This window comes from Lampris incognitus, chromosome 11 (assembly GCF_029633865.1).
Source record: "Lampris incognitus isolate fLamInc1 chromosome 11, fLamInc1.hap2, whole genome shotgun sequence".
Classification (NCBI taxonomy): domain Eukaryota; kingdom Metazoa; phylum Chordata; class Actinopteri; order Lampriformes; family Lampridae; genus Lampris; species Lampris incognitus.
The window spans coordinates 20,085,127-20,098,394 of NC_079221.1; the positions used below are offsets into that span (position 1 = coordinate 20,085,127).

Sequence of the window (13,268 nt, forward strand, 5' to 3'; positions counted from 1 at the left end):
TTTTGTACTTCAAGCAGATATACAACAATTGAAATCTAGATGACGAAGAATGGCTGTAACACTAAGTAAATCTGTTGACTGAACAATATATCTGCAGACATTATTGAGTTTATTTAGGATGTATGTGAAAACTTTAGGGTGGTCTGACAACTGACAAGGCGCTTTCCCGTGCAGTGTGTGCTTACTGGTGGCACATGAGCTATCATCAGCTGTTCTTCGAGATCTTGAAGCTGCTTCTTGAGCTCTGTGTTTTCAGTTTCTAGCTCTTGAATCTGAGAAAACACATTAACAAGGTTGCATCATTTGATAACCTGTTACGAACATGATGGAATGAACCGTGTGTTATATCGAAAGGCTAGCTCGAAAATGCTGACACACAAACTGTTTTGGAACACAAACTGCAGAAATGCAATCTGTAGTTTGATTTTAGATCATCTTAAAATCAAGTCTGAGCTGTCGATAAAACAACCTCATTGCAAGGATATGATACGGTAAAAGGACAAGACAAAAGATGGGATAGCATAATCTTAATCCAATATGAAAATCAATGCAATCATATTTTGTTTACTATCGCTATAATCTTAATCCAATAAAAGCTTTTAAAAAATCTTATTTCGCACACTTCTTCTCCCCAATTGTATCAGGCCAATTACCCCACTCTTCCGAGCCGTCCTAGTCACTGCTCCACCCCCCTCTGCCGATCCAGGGAGGGCTGCAGACTACCACATGCCTCCTCCGATACATGTGGAGTCACCAGCCGCTTCTTTCCACCTGACAGTGAGGCTTTCACCAGGGGGACATAGCGCGTGGGAGGATCATGCTATTCCCCCTAGTTCCCCCTCCCCCCGAACAAGCGCCCTGATCGACCAGAGGAGGCGCTAGTGCAGCAACCAGGACACATCCACATCCGGCTTCCCACCCGCAGACACGGCCAATTGTGTCTGTAGGGACACCGACCAAGCCAGAGGTAACATGGGGATTCGAACCGGTGAGCCCCGTGTTGGCAGGCAACGGAATAGACCACCATGCTACCCGAACGTCCAAATCCACACACTTCTGTATTTACAACCACAACAGATGCAAATTAACTTCAACATACATCCACCACCTTGCATTGGAAGCTAGGCCAGCACATTTCAGAGTGAATGGCCAGTCTTCAATTGGATAAATCAATACTGTACACGAACGAAGCAGTTAGAGGCCAGCTGATTTCAATATACTGCATTTCACCTTGTTGCACCAAAAAGTGATTAATTATTGCCAAGTTTCATCATTTCCGTTTTCTTGATGAAAGCACCTAACTTTCTTTGTTCATGCAATCTATTAATTAATCAAAAACCACCTCATCAGCGAGCGACAAGGTCAACAACAGGACACGGGTTGATCATGCTCATCTCCGGTTAAATTAACCGGCTCATAAGAGCAAACCTGCCAACCGCATTGAACCCTCATTCAGGAACTTACTCTTTTCTGCAAGCTTCCTATCTGTTTCCGTGTTTCCACATCTTTGCCACCAGACTCCAGGAACTTCTTGTACGCCAGGTCAAAGGCCTGGCCGATAGTTAGGGTTATCTCCTCTGCCTGGAATACAGGATTAATGAAAGCCTCCTTTGTGACATTAATTTATGTACATAATAGACATTAAAGTTGATTTCTCTTATCAAACACTATCGTCAGATCAATTTATAGTGCTTTTTCTCTTTTTATACTTTTTTTTAACTTACTTTAGTCTTTTGCTGCACTTATAAACTGTTTTCAATGAACTTGTTTAGCTAATAGCACTTCACTAAATGTGACTTGACGTAATGATGTCTAAATATATCGATGTCAACATTTAATTGAAAGCATAATTTGGCTTAATTAATGTAATCAAAGTTCTGACAAAGTGACTCACAGGTATAGCAATGATGAAAAATGAGCTTTGATAGCAACAGTATAATCTCGAGTAACAGCAGTCTTGAACAACAAGATATCTACATTTTAAATAATTATCCATCCATCCAGCCAGCCAGCCAGCCATTATCCAAACTGCTTATCCTGCTCTCAGGGTCGCGGGATGCTGGAGCCTATCCCAGCAGTCACTGGGCAGCAGGTGGGGAGACACCCTGGACCGGCCAGGCCATCACAGGGCAAATATATAATTATCGCCTAACGCAAAATAAAGTTTACACTATGGTACAGTGTCATAAAGTTTACTATAGCCGCTTTATAAAACAAATATTTTACTGCAGGTGACTGATTTTTGCCTCGACATGTATGTTGACATTGAGATATTATAGTTTGAGGGGGAATACATGACCTTGCAGTTGAACAGATTACTATTCAAAGTTGAGGATACTTACACATTTCTCACTGTCAAACACATAGCAGAGATGTTTGTTTGACTCTGAGTCTTTGCAGATGAATGTGAATATCCTTTTATCAGTTTTGTCATCTGCACAGAAGGATATCCTGTGTAACTGACAGTTATACTGCACATCCTGCAAAACAAAGACAACATTTAACAAAAATAACCAATGCCATAACTATACTTTTTTTTTTTTACTTTTTATAAACCGATATGAGATGCTTTTCTTCTTGAAAGCGCATGGTGTCAAATAGTTTACAACATCAATCAATACATTTTACAATCACATTTCAAAAGCTTGGCTCTCACTTTTGTCTTGGGATCTAGGATCTTCACTCCATATATTGAGATTTGCAATTCCACTTTAGGGATCTTCTGCCCCTCCGACTTCTTAATATGCCTTTGAAACTGCCAAAAGGAGACATTATGAGTCAAAGATGTATTGATCCGCTCATTCAATCCAGAGGAACTAGGAAGGGGATAACACAACTTTAATACATTTATACATTTAAGCTGCCACGCGATTACAGCAAAGCAAAGGAAAATGCTCAGGTATGTGCATTAAAAGTTGTTACAATAACTTATTGCATCATGAGGACAATAACATTTCTGTCAAACATTGTTAAAATAACGGAAAGCAATGCTTTGTATTTAAACTGCAACAAACCTATGTGAAGAATATATTAGCACTTTGAAAGACTAGGAAAAGTAGTAGAATCTAAACACATCTGTTATCTTGATAAGGTTATTAGCACAATACGACTGAAAGAAACTGAATTTTTGTTTGGTATTCTCTAAAAGATGTATAAATTACCATCTGTCACCACTATGATGCAAATGGATATGGATACTTGGAAAAACTTGGCTGTGAATTTAGGTAAAAAATTGAAAATGTCTATTGCAATAAAATGTGAGCGTGCATGGGTGCAGTGTGAGCTCTGCAGACGATGCATCATCAGACCTGACATTACATAAGGAAATGGCTTTAGAGGAAGCTGTCAGTACCCACACATTAATCTCCGCACAAAACAAGTGTTTATTAACTTTCTGCCATATCCAGGAAGAATGGGAGCCATAAGAACATTAAATCGGCTGTTCTTACCTTTTCCGGCTTCACCTCTTAACTTAAAATCCTTAATAACCAATAAACAAAAACAGTGACAGCTGCTCAAAAATAAAAAAAAATAAAAAACTAACAAAACAAAAAAACAAAACAGTGTGGTAGGGGAATGTAGTTCAAGTGTGTGATTGTCTTCTTTAACATCTAGTAACTTTGTTTGGTATTAGGTGGAGCTGTATTATGTCAGGTGGCACAGTGGCGCAATGATTATAGCATGGTCACCTCACAGCAAGAAGGTCCTGGGTTCGAGCCCCTGGGTAGTCCAACCTTGGGGGTCATCCCGGGTCATCCTCTGTGTGGAGCTTGCATGTTCTCCCCGTGTCTGCGTGGGTTTCCTCTGGGTGTTCCGGTTTCCTCCCACAGTCCAAAGACATGTAGGTCAGGTGAATCGGCCATACTAAATTGTCCCTAGGTGTGAATGTGTTGGCCCTGTGATGGACTGGCGGCTTGTCCAGGGTGTCTCCCCGCCTGCCACCCAATGACTGCTGGGATAAGCTCCAGCATCCCGCGACCCCGACTGGGATAAGCAGCTTGGATAATGGATGGATGGATGGACAAAACAAAGTGTGGTAGGGTAATATAGTTCAAGTGTATTACTGTCTTCTTTAACATCTAGTAACTTTGTGTGGAGCTGTATTAAGTCAGGTGGCACAGTGGCGCAGTGGTTAGCACGGTCACCTCACAGCAAGAAAGTCCTGGGTTCGAGCCCTGGGGTAGTCCAACCTTGGGGGTCATCCCGGGTCGTCCTCTGTGTGGAGTAAGCATGTTCTCCCCGTGTTTGTATGAGTTTCCCTCCAGGTGCTCCATTTTTCGTCCCACAGTCCAAAGACATGTAGGTCAGGTGACTTGGTCGTACTAAATTGTCCCTAGGTGTGAATGTGTGTGTGTGTGTGTGTGGGCCCTGTGATGGACTGGTGGCCTGTACAGGGTATCTCCCCACCTGCCAACCAATGACTGCTGGGATAGGCTCCAGCGTCCCCCGTTGGGATAAGCGGCTTGGATAATGAATGGATGGATGTAGTAAGTCAGGTTTGCGTACAGAGCACATATAGAAATAACCAAAGTGACGTACAATAACAAGTAAGAGTGGAGAAACCGCTGCTCAACATAAGCAAATGTGACAGTGGCTAATCGGAACAAAGCACAGCAGTAACGAGACAAGGCTTACACATGACATGACCAACAAGTAGCTCAGGTGGAGTCCAACGCGAGGGAATACGAATGGGTTTGTAAGCGGGATTTAAAGTGTTGACTATGGAAGCAGATATAAAAGACAGCTTGCTCCACAGCCTCGGGGCAGCGACAACAAAAGCACAATCCCTCAAGATTTAAGACCGTACGGCAGGCTAGAACATTTGGCTGGAGGATCTGAGTGACCTAGAGATGGATTGGGGGCAAAGGAGGTTGGAAATGTAGGAAATGACAAGCCTACACTGCGCTGGTTTGGCCCAGCACTGCATAGGCTGGCCCTTTATATAAACTCTCCAATCCCTTCTAAAACTAACCGGCACGAAGCGAAGCGGTCGACGCAGGAGTGATGTGGTACCACTTCCTGGTACCAGTTACACATCTGACAGTGGAAAAGCCGCAGGGAGGACAAGGATGATTGACAGCTAGCTGTATGTGCAGGATGGTACAATAATCTATGTATGCAGGGAGAGAGAACGGCATCCATGATTTCTTTTTTCCCTTGTTTATGAAATGCTACAGTTCTAATCTGAAAGAAGCTACATTTTCAGAGTTAATGTGTTTGTTGAATCTGACATACAGAGAAAAAACATATAATTTCAGAATAGACATTGCAATGTACACATGTGCAATAGCCACACTGTAAAGGACGCAATGTCAGGCAAATTGGGTGCATCAGTGTTGTTAGGATAGAAAATATTAACTAGGATAAAAAAAATTCACTTTTTTATGAATAATCTTGAATTAAAGTATTCTAGTACATCTAACAAATATAATTTCTTGGACAGTTGCTTTATTCCCCCCCTCTAAAACCACCCTAATCATTACTTAAGTGTTGTTCTTTCTAAATGGAGCTTTGAAAGTTAAAAGCTACATATTTGTGGTGAAAAGTCCTTTTTATTCTGTAACAGTGCCACACATAGAGCCAAATAAATAAATAAATAAATTACCGCGGCGACTTTTTTCCCCCCAATATCACTTGGCCCTAATCTGAAGGGCGCCAAGATTCTTGGCATGATCTTTGACATATGGACCCAGTGGTCCAGGGTCATGGGAGATGTACTGACAGAACCTGGGGAGCCAAATAAAATAACTCCAGTTTTACTTTTATTACGCAGGGGAGAGTTCTTCAGCATCCAGCATAACCATAAAACTACTGGCTCTGATTCATAGAATAATACCATTCAAGGCCGTCTCTTGACTCACATACTTTTTGTGACCCCTTCTTTCCTCCGTGCGTTTTCTTCAGTTAGATAACCACGCCTGTTCCAATGTCTGTGTGTCCAAGAAACCAACCCCGAGACCCCACCCACCCGAAGGCCTTTGTAGATCAAATATAATGTAACAAAAGAAGAAGTCGGGGTTTGGAAAACAAGGCTCCCCTTCAAGTGGCCTCACAAATCCTGGCAGGGGAAGCCGGCGGAGAAGCCAGCAAACACAGACCAGAGCCACAACACAAACCAGATCTCCGATGGCAAAGGTTTTTGTGTTTAAATTAAACAGCACCGACTTTTTTCTTTTTACTTTTTATCATACCGATGTTCATTAAGATGACGTGTAAGTGCTAGTCTAAGCAACTCCTCAAGTAAAAGCTTGTCCTTCGTAATAAAAAGTGCACAGGTGCTTTTACTTAGCAGCAAAATGGTTTCCCTGAAGCAAAGCATGATGGTGGTGTTGTTTACAAGGAATGCAATGGGTCCGTGTTCGTCCAAGGTTTAAACACGATTCCTTTTCAATGAGGTTTTTAGAGCTACCATCATCTGGGCAGAATCCAGAGCGTTACAAAGCTGTCACCATTACATTATGCACACTGGAGGGCTCATCAAAAATAATAACGAGCTGTGTAGCAGCAGCTCAGCAGGTAGAGCAGGTCACCAGGTAACCGGAGGGTTGCCGGTTCAATCCCTGGCTCTTTCTGGCAAAAATGTCCAAGTGTCCTATGTAACGGCTCCCGATGGGCTGGTTGTTATCTTGCGTGGTTGACACCGCAATATGTGTGCATACATGGGTAAACATGTGGCAGTAATTGTAAAGCACTATGTAAAATGCAGTCCATTTGCTGTTTTTATGGGTCATCAAAAGCCCAAGTTTTAGGAAAAGTATGCTTTTTTTCAGTAAACCTTATGTCATTTATGGAGTCTCTGTAAAATTACTTATTTCGGTGTTACCCTTGCCACTAAATTCATAGACAATCATTAGGCTTAAGTTTGTAGATGATTTTGTCCCATTATTTAGTTAGTAAAATAGATACTGTCCTCTTCTGCATAAAGGTACAGTTTGTGAGGAATGTATACATATTGTAAGGCGGCGTTTCCCAACCCAGTCCTCAAGGAACCCCTATCCTGCAGATTTTCATTGCAACCCTGCATAGGTAGCCCTACTTGTACTTACTCAACCAATCATCTCACAGCACTTAATTATGCAAGGTGGGCAACATCTGACATAATTCATTGCTGATTGGTTGAATAACTACAAACAGGTACCTATTCAGGGTTGCAAAGAAAATCTGCAGGATAGGGGTTCCTTGAGGACTGGGTTGGGAAACACTGCTGTAAGGCATTAAATTAGTTTCTACTTCACATAATGCTTTCAAAAAATGATAATGTCCAATTCGTAACAGTAAAATACTCCAAATAAAATTCTGGTGGCAAGAGTTGCTGTTTAGATGCATTAAAGCTGTGCATTCAGAAGAGTAAATGGGTCTAACTCCTCCCAGTATGCACAACAATACTCACATAATGCTAATTATATTATTCCTATACTCCAATGTATGTGGCAAAATGGATGGGGACAGAAAACCACAAACACCAAGTGTATGATCTGTGGTAGGGTACATTAACTCTGATAGACGTCGACGTGTCCATACTCAAATGAACAAGATTTTGTCTTTGTACCTCCATTTCATTATTAAATCTTAATTAATGACCATAAAAGTGACATTTTCATATGGCACAATTCAAAACTATTTTCAAGTGCTTCACGGATCAAGTAGAAAGAACTATGTAATTATATAAGGAACAATGCAGCATTCAAAGAAAAAACAAAAATGGATGATAAAAACAATCAAAAGTGTCTTTAAAGGATTACAAAATCAGTAGAAAAAAAGAAAGACTATTCATTGATTTGTACTGGTTGCAGTGGTTGCCGATGTTGCTGAATATTGCTATTCCAATGGCCTGTCTGTTGAACATCAAGATAGATCTGGCCCATGGATTCTGTGTCGTGCACTAAAGGGCTTTACCCAGGGAGCGTTGACTAAGCACATCTGTTATTTTTCTGCAACTCCCTGCTTAATACACACTCGCATACTGAACATGTACAGCTGGGAGTTACTCTATACAACCACGTTCTATTTGTGCCCACTGAATAATGCCAAGGGCACCTTGATAGTAGCAGAGAGTATTTGTCATTCACTTTCCCTGTCTAGATTTTCTGAGCTGGTCCAATGATTCATATTGCCACTGTGAGAGTCACAACCTTGCTTTTCCACCCTTTAGGCTGCAACTACCCTGATAAACAGGACATTAAATGTGCAGAAGTTAACTTTACCTTTAGCTTTCTGACAGCATCCTTTACAACTTCTGTGCCTTTTGGGGCCTCAACCTCTGTGTTTCCAAGGAACTGCAACGCCAATGAACAAGGAAAAATACATCAGTGATATGAGTGCATGAAAAAAAACGAAAAACATTAGATACAGAATGTGTGTCTATGATATGATGAAAATGATAACAGCAGGTCACAAAGAAAATTCAGACACATGCCTTCCTAGGGCATGCACATCATTTTCGTTTTTTTTCTTCTTTCTTTTCTGTAGAGAACATGTATATCCAAGGAGATACTCCTTTGATGGTAAATTGGTAAAAAAAAAAAAAAAATTCATCTACTTCATCCACAGAGCATCAGGTTTCATCTCAATATTGTGTACAAAGAGATCAACAGCTTGGAATTATCATTAAAAAAAAAACCCAAAAACAAAGGTGATTTTATTCAACATTACTTTGTATCTGTGCAGTTTTAAGACGTTCAACTGAATGTAGATTGGTAGAGAGGCTTCATGCTCACGTCTCTCGGGGACATGACAGACTCACATCATTGGATACGCAATGCTGCGTACTACATCATCCCCTTCCCATTTGCTATGGCGTGAAAATATTCACGCATGAATGTGAACACGAGCAGGCATGCACATGGGTGCACGCACACTGGCATATAAACGCACTTTCAGCGGACCAGTACTTCTGATGTTCTCCAACAGATGGAGCCATTAACCTTTAAGGCCTTAACCTGCCATCTGTAGAGAACCCCTGTGGCGTCTGCAGTGGACACTGCCTGGAAAGTCGACTCTATCTGTCTCAATGCCTCTAGCCACACCTCCGAGTCTCTTCAACAGGCAGGTCCAATATCAGAAATGATGGATTCTGGGGTCAGTCCTTACAAGCAAAGTATTACCAACATAGACAATGATCTCCTCTACTGCAAATTAAAAGACCCAGTCAAAAGTCCCCTGACTAGGTTTGCTTTCCTGTACATGTCATTTTAAAACTTGGCAGACAAATTGTTGAACATGTCGTCTGTATAGTCCGTGGCAGGTCTTCCAGTGTCTGATGCACCATTTGTGAGGTGCCACCATGCTTGGCTCATGTGTAATAGAGCGTGTCCTGACACTCCCAGGTTGTCAATATGACACCGTTCCTAGTTCAGCATAACAAATTCATATAAATCTTTTTATAGTGGGGAAAATCTGACCACTGATGTTGTGAAGAGGTGCACATGGTAAGTGTCACTGATCATGTGCAAAATTTCTAAGAACAACCAAGTGCATATATTTTTGGATATATCTATAAAACTCAAAAAATGTCAAGATTTGGCCTTGAAGTACTTGAATATTAAACATGATAGCCTTGCATGTTATTTAGCATAAGACATGACTGCACAGTGCCTCCGTTATTGCTCTGACGAATACTTAGTGAACATGCATTTTCATACAGATGAGCTATGGGCCCTGTTTGGAGCTGACAGAGAATAGCAAAATGTAATTTTTTGTCTCTATACACAGGACTGGAAAACAGATGAATGCTTGATGGAAAAGTGTCAGCATATCATGCCGATGTGACAAATGCACTCCATGGATAGTTAAGGACATGTCTGGGGTGCTGTATATGTAATGTGATGGCACTGACAGATGCCCAGAATGAAATGGAGAGGTGCTCGTTCCTGACCAGTGCGTTTTTGGCTTCGATTAAGGAGGTCTCACTAGGTAAACCAAGCCTGGGGGGCTAATCCATCACTTGGTACATAAACTCTCCAGAGGGCTCATTCCTGCCCCTCGCTCCCTATGGGGGAGATCTTGTCAGTTAGCTTAAAGGGACAGCACATTCAAACAAAAGTAGGAAAGCTGATCTCATAGCTGATAAGTTCAGTCCAAAAGCACGGCCCCTGCCGAGAGGACATGGCACCACAGACAGATAGGGGTGTTAAATTTGGGAAATTTTTACTCCAGCTATACGAAGTGCCCCTAAAAACAGGAAGAAAAGGCATGGCTCAGTCTCAGCAATTTGGCAGACTCAATCTCTCCAACTCCTGCAGGGATGAGTCATTTGCTTAGATCTCAGCCTATTCTGCAAGACATCAACTTCCCTCAACATGGAGAGCTGTGGAGCTGACAACACTTTGATTTCAGGAGAGTCTCTTGTCAGTTCCCTCTGCTTGTTTGCTGCACACCGCAACATGAGCAGCTGGTAGGGAGGTGTGGTACTTTTGGACTGGTGCCTCAGTTCAATAATAACATTTGGTGGGCTCTGGATGCATGCTGACAGGTTCTCTGCCTGATACGAGAACACATCTTTGGTGAAACAGAGCAGAAAACTGGTCTGACAGGGAGCTGCTTCCCAAGTGAGACAGACTTCCTTTAAGATAAGTTTGTTGGAGATCTGAGGGAGACTAAACAAGCCTGCTGTTTTGTAACCAGACATGTTTCCAGTCAAAACTGTGCCATTTTGCAACTTACTCCCTTTCAGAACCACAAATTTATGTTTTTCTTTTTTTACTTAGACGTGTATTAAGTTCTATCAAGCTCACAATTCAGATGTGAAAGATATCTTTTTTTTCCTACAAGAGCAGGGACTACACACATCAGCTGCTCTGAGATGTATATAAGAATCATTCACTTCAACAACAACGTGTTGTACAGATCTGCATAGCTTAGTGATATCTACTTTAGAGGAAAATCTACTTAAGTGGAAAATGATTTTCATCGTGTACATTCTCAACGACATGGTTGATGGATGAGCTTGAGGGACTGAAGGGAATTGTGCTGGAGAGCTTCTGTGCCATTGTCTCCATCTGATGCCAAATGGAAAAGAGAAAAGCAGGCAGCCCCAACCCAGGGCCACACACCTGGAGCTAGTTGACCTCCTTTGCTAACTGGAGACAAGGGGCCGTCTCCCACGGTGTACGGCTGGCTGCTGAAGGAGAACTGCCTCCTGGTATTAGTGGCTTTTTGAGCTGGCCCGGCATTGCCTGAGCATTATCCACGAACAGAGAGCTTGTCGGTTTGACTGGTTAAGTACCTGCAGTAAGCCTATACAAGCTGACATGTAGACACGACTTTCTTACTCAGTTTCTCCATTCTGTGCTTTTCAAAGTAAAAACCCCTTGTCATGTGTTCAACAACCACTCTACTGGTCAAGATTCAAAAAGAGTCAAGATTACTTTAGTTTTCCCCAGGAAAATCTGTCTGGGACATAAAGGCTGCCATGTAAAAACATACATACAATACAGTGCAGTGACAGACATAAATTGTGTAGCACAGACAAGTGCAGACATAAAGTGCATTCAAATACGTGCAACACCGCCCCTCATTTCACACACCCCTTATGTCCTGAGTTACGGAGATTCACTGATAGAGGGATGAAAGAGGTTTTATACCTGTTCAGGTATCTTCTCCTGTATTTAATGGGAACCCTGTAGCGTCTACATGACGGGAGCAGTTTGTATTCTGAATACAGGACATGAGAGGGGTCAGCGATAATTTTGTTTGTTTGCCTGTTTAACTATAGTCTTCTTCTTAAAGAGCATTTGAAGGGAGGGATGCTCCCTCATCCCCATCACTTTCATTGCTGTGTGAACCAGTCTGTTTAATTGTGACTTTAACTTGGTTGATATGTTACCAAACCAAGCTGAAATTCCCTAACGTAATATATTCTCCATCACAGCATGATAGAATAACATCAATACCCACTGTCCAACCCCAAACACCCTGAGTTTGCACAAAAAGTAGAGTCGCTGTTGGATCCTAGTACATACCGAATTCACATGGACCTTCCAAGACAGATTACAGTCAATATGTACACCCAAGTACAGGCGCGCAGGAAGATGTTTTAAGTAGGGGGGCTGCCAACTAAAACAAAAAGTATTGTGGTGAGCCAGGCCAGCGTGGAAGAATGAGCGGAGAGGCAGAGATCTCTTTTTAATCGCAACCCCCATGCCCCGTACACCGCACGACCCCGGGAGTGCTCTTTTATTCACACCGGCCAGAACGGACCAGAACTGACAATAACGTAACAAGTCCACCCCCCCAAAAGTCCCAAATGGCGACATCAGTCCCAGCCACAGTCCTACAGTCAGTTAGTCAGTAAACGGTCTCCTACTTAGTCTGAGTCAAAACCCCAAAACAACAACACAAGAATAACCACAACATGAACACCATGTCATTAAAACACAATTTTAAATCTAACACTAACAGTCCCATCAGCCATTGCGCTCCCCCAGCAAAGAACCGCCAACAGTCAGAGCAACCGCTTCCCCCGGTCGCTACAGTATGACGTCATTGTTTTGTTTGTAAGGTGCATGTGTAGCAGATTAGGAATGGAGTGTTTACTCACTTTATTATTAAAAATATACATTCCACACAGCCCCGCCCACTGTTTAAAATAAAGGTGTGTTTTCTTTTTTTGCATTTGTACATTAGGAAAAGTTAGGCATACACTTGGGTCTAAGATGTTACACAGCCACCTGCCATTACTGGGGGAGGGGGGATGCACTCTCCACTAAGGGGAGCTGCCCCCCCCCCCTTGCCGCCCTAATGCCCAAGTATTTGTAAGAATGAACCTGGATAATACAAGTGTTAGGGATCAGTAGTGGGGAATGATCCTGCAGATTTCCTGGATCAAAAACCGTTTCTTCTGTTTCCTTGGTGTTTACAATGAGATGATGGTCATCACACCATTGTGCAAACCTTTTAACCTCCAAACTAAAGCCAGAAATGTATGCACGACTCCCGGGATGGCAGTGTCGTCAGAAAACATGACAACAAAAAAGCTGGGATGACTGGTTGTCCAATCATTTGTATGAAATGTAAACAGAATGGGAGAACTCGCACATCCTTGAGGAACGCATGTCTTAAAGACTTGAGACTCGGATTACGTCTGGTTCACTCGGACCTGTTGGTCAAAAAGGAGTGGTACCACCTGATGATATCTGGGTTAACAGACATCTGTCCGGGCTTACTGAGAAGGCTGTGTGGCTGCAGGGTATTAAAAGCAGAGCTGAAGTTCACAAACAGTCGTCTGACATAGACCTTGGGGTTACATTTTCTTTTCAATAAAAAAATAA

At 42.2% G+C, this 13,268-nt stretch overlaps 1 protein-coding gene across 6 annotated transcripts in view; it reads right to left on the reverse strand.

Moving 5' to 3' along the window:
• LOC130120534 (PTB domain-containing engulfment adapter protein 1) overlaps nucleotides 1–13,268 on the reverse strand; it is a 112,044-nt gene that overhangs the window by 7,399 nt on the left and 91,377 nt on the right. For all 6 annotated transcript variants that reach the window (XM_056289110.1, XM_056289105.1, XM_056289111.1 and 3 more), the window contains 5 exons: nucleotides 8,205–8,276; nucleotides 2,657–2,755; nucleotides 2,343–2,480; nucleotides 1,465–1,581; nucleotides 186–272 (listed from right to left, as the gene is read on the reverse strand). In XM_056289110.1, the coding sequence (XP_056145085.1) occupies nucleotides 186–272; nucleotides 1,465–1,581; nucleotides 2,343–2,480; nucleotides 2,657–2,755; nucleotides 8,205–8,276 (513 nt within the window). The remainder of the gene's footprint in view (nucleotides 1–185; nucleotides 273–1,464; nucleotides 1,582–2,342; nucleotides 2,481–2,656; nucleotides 2,756–8,204; nucleotides 8,277–13,268) is intronic.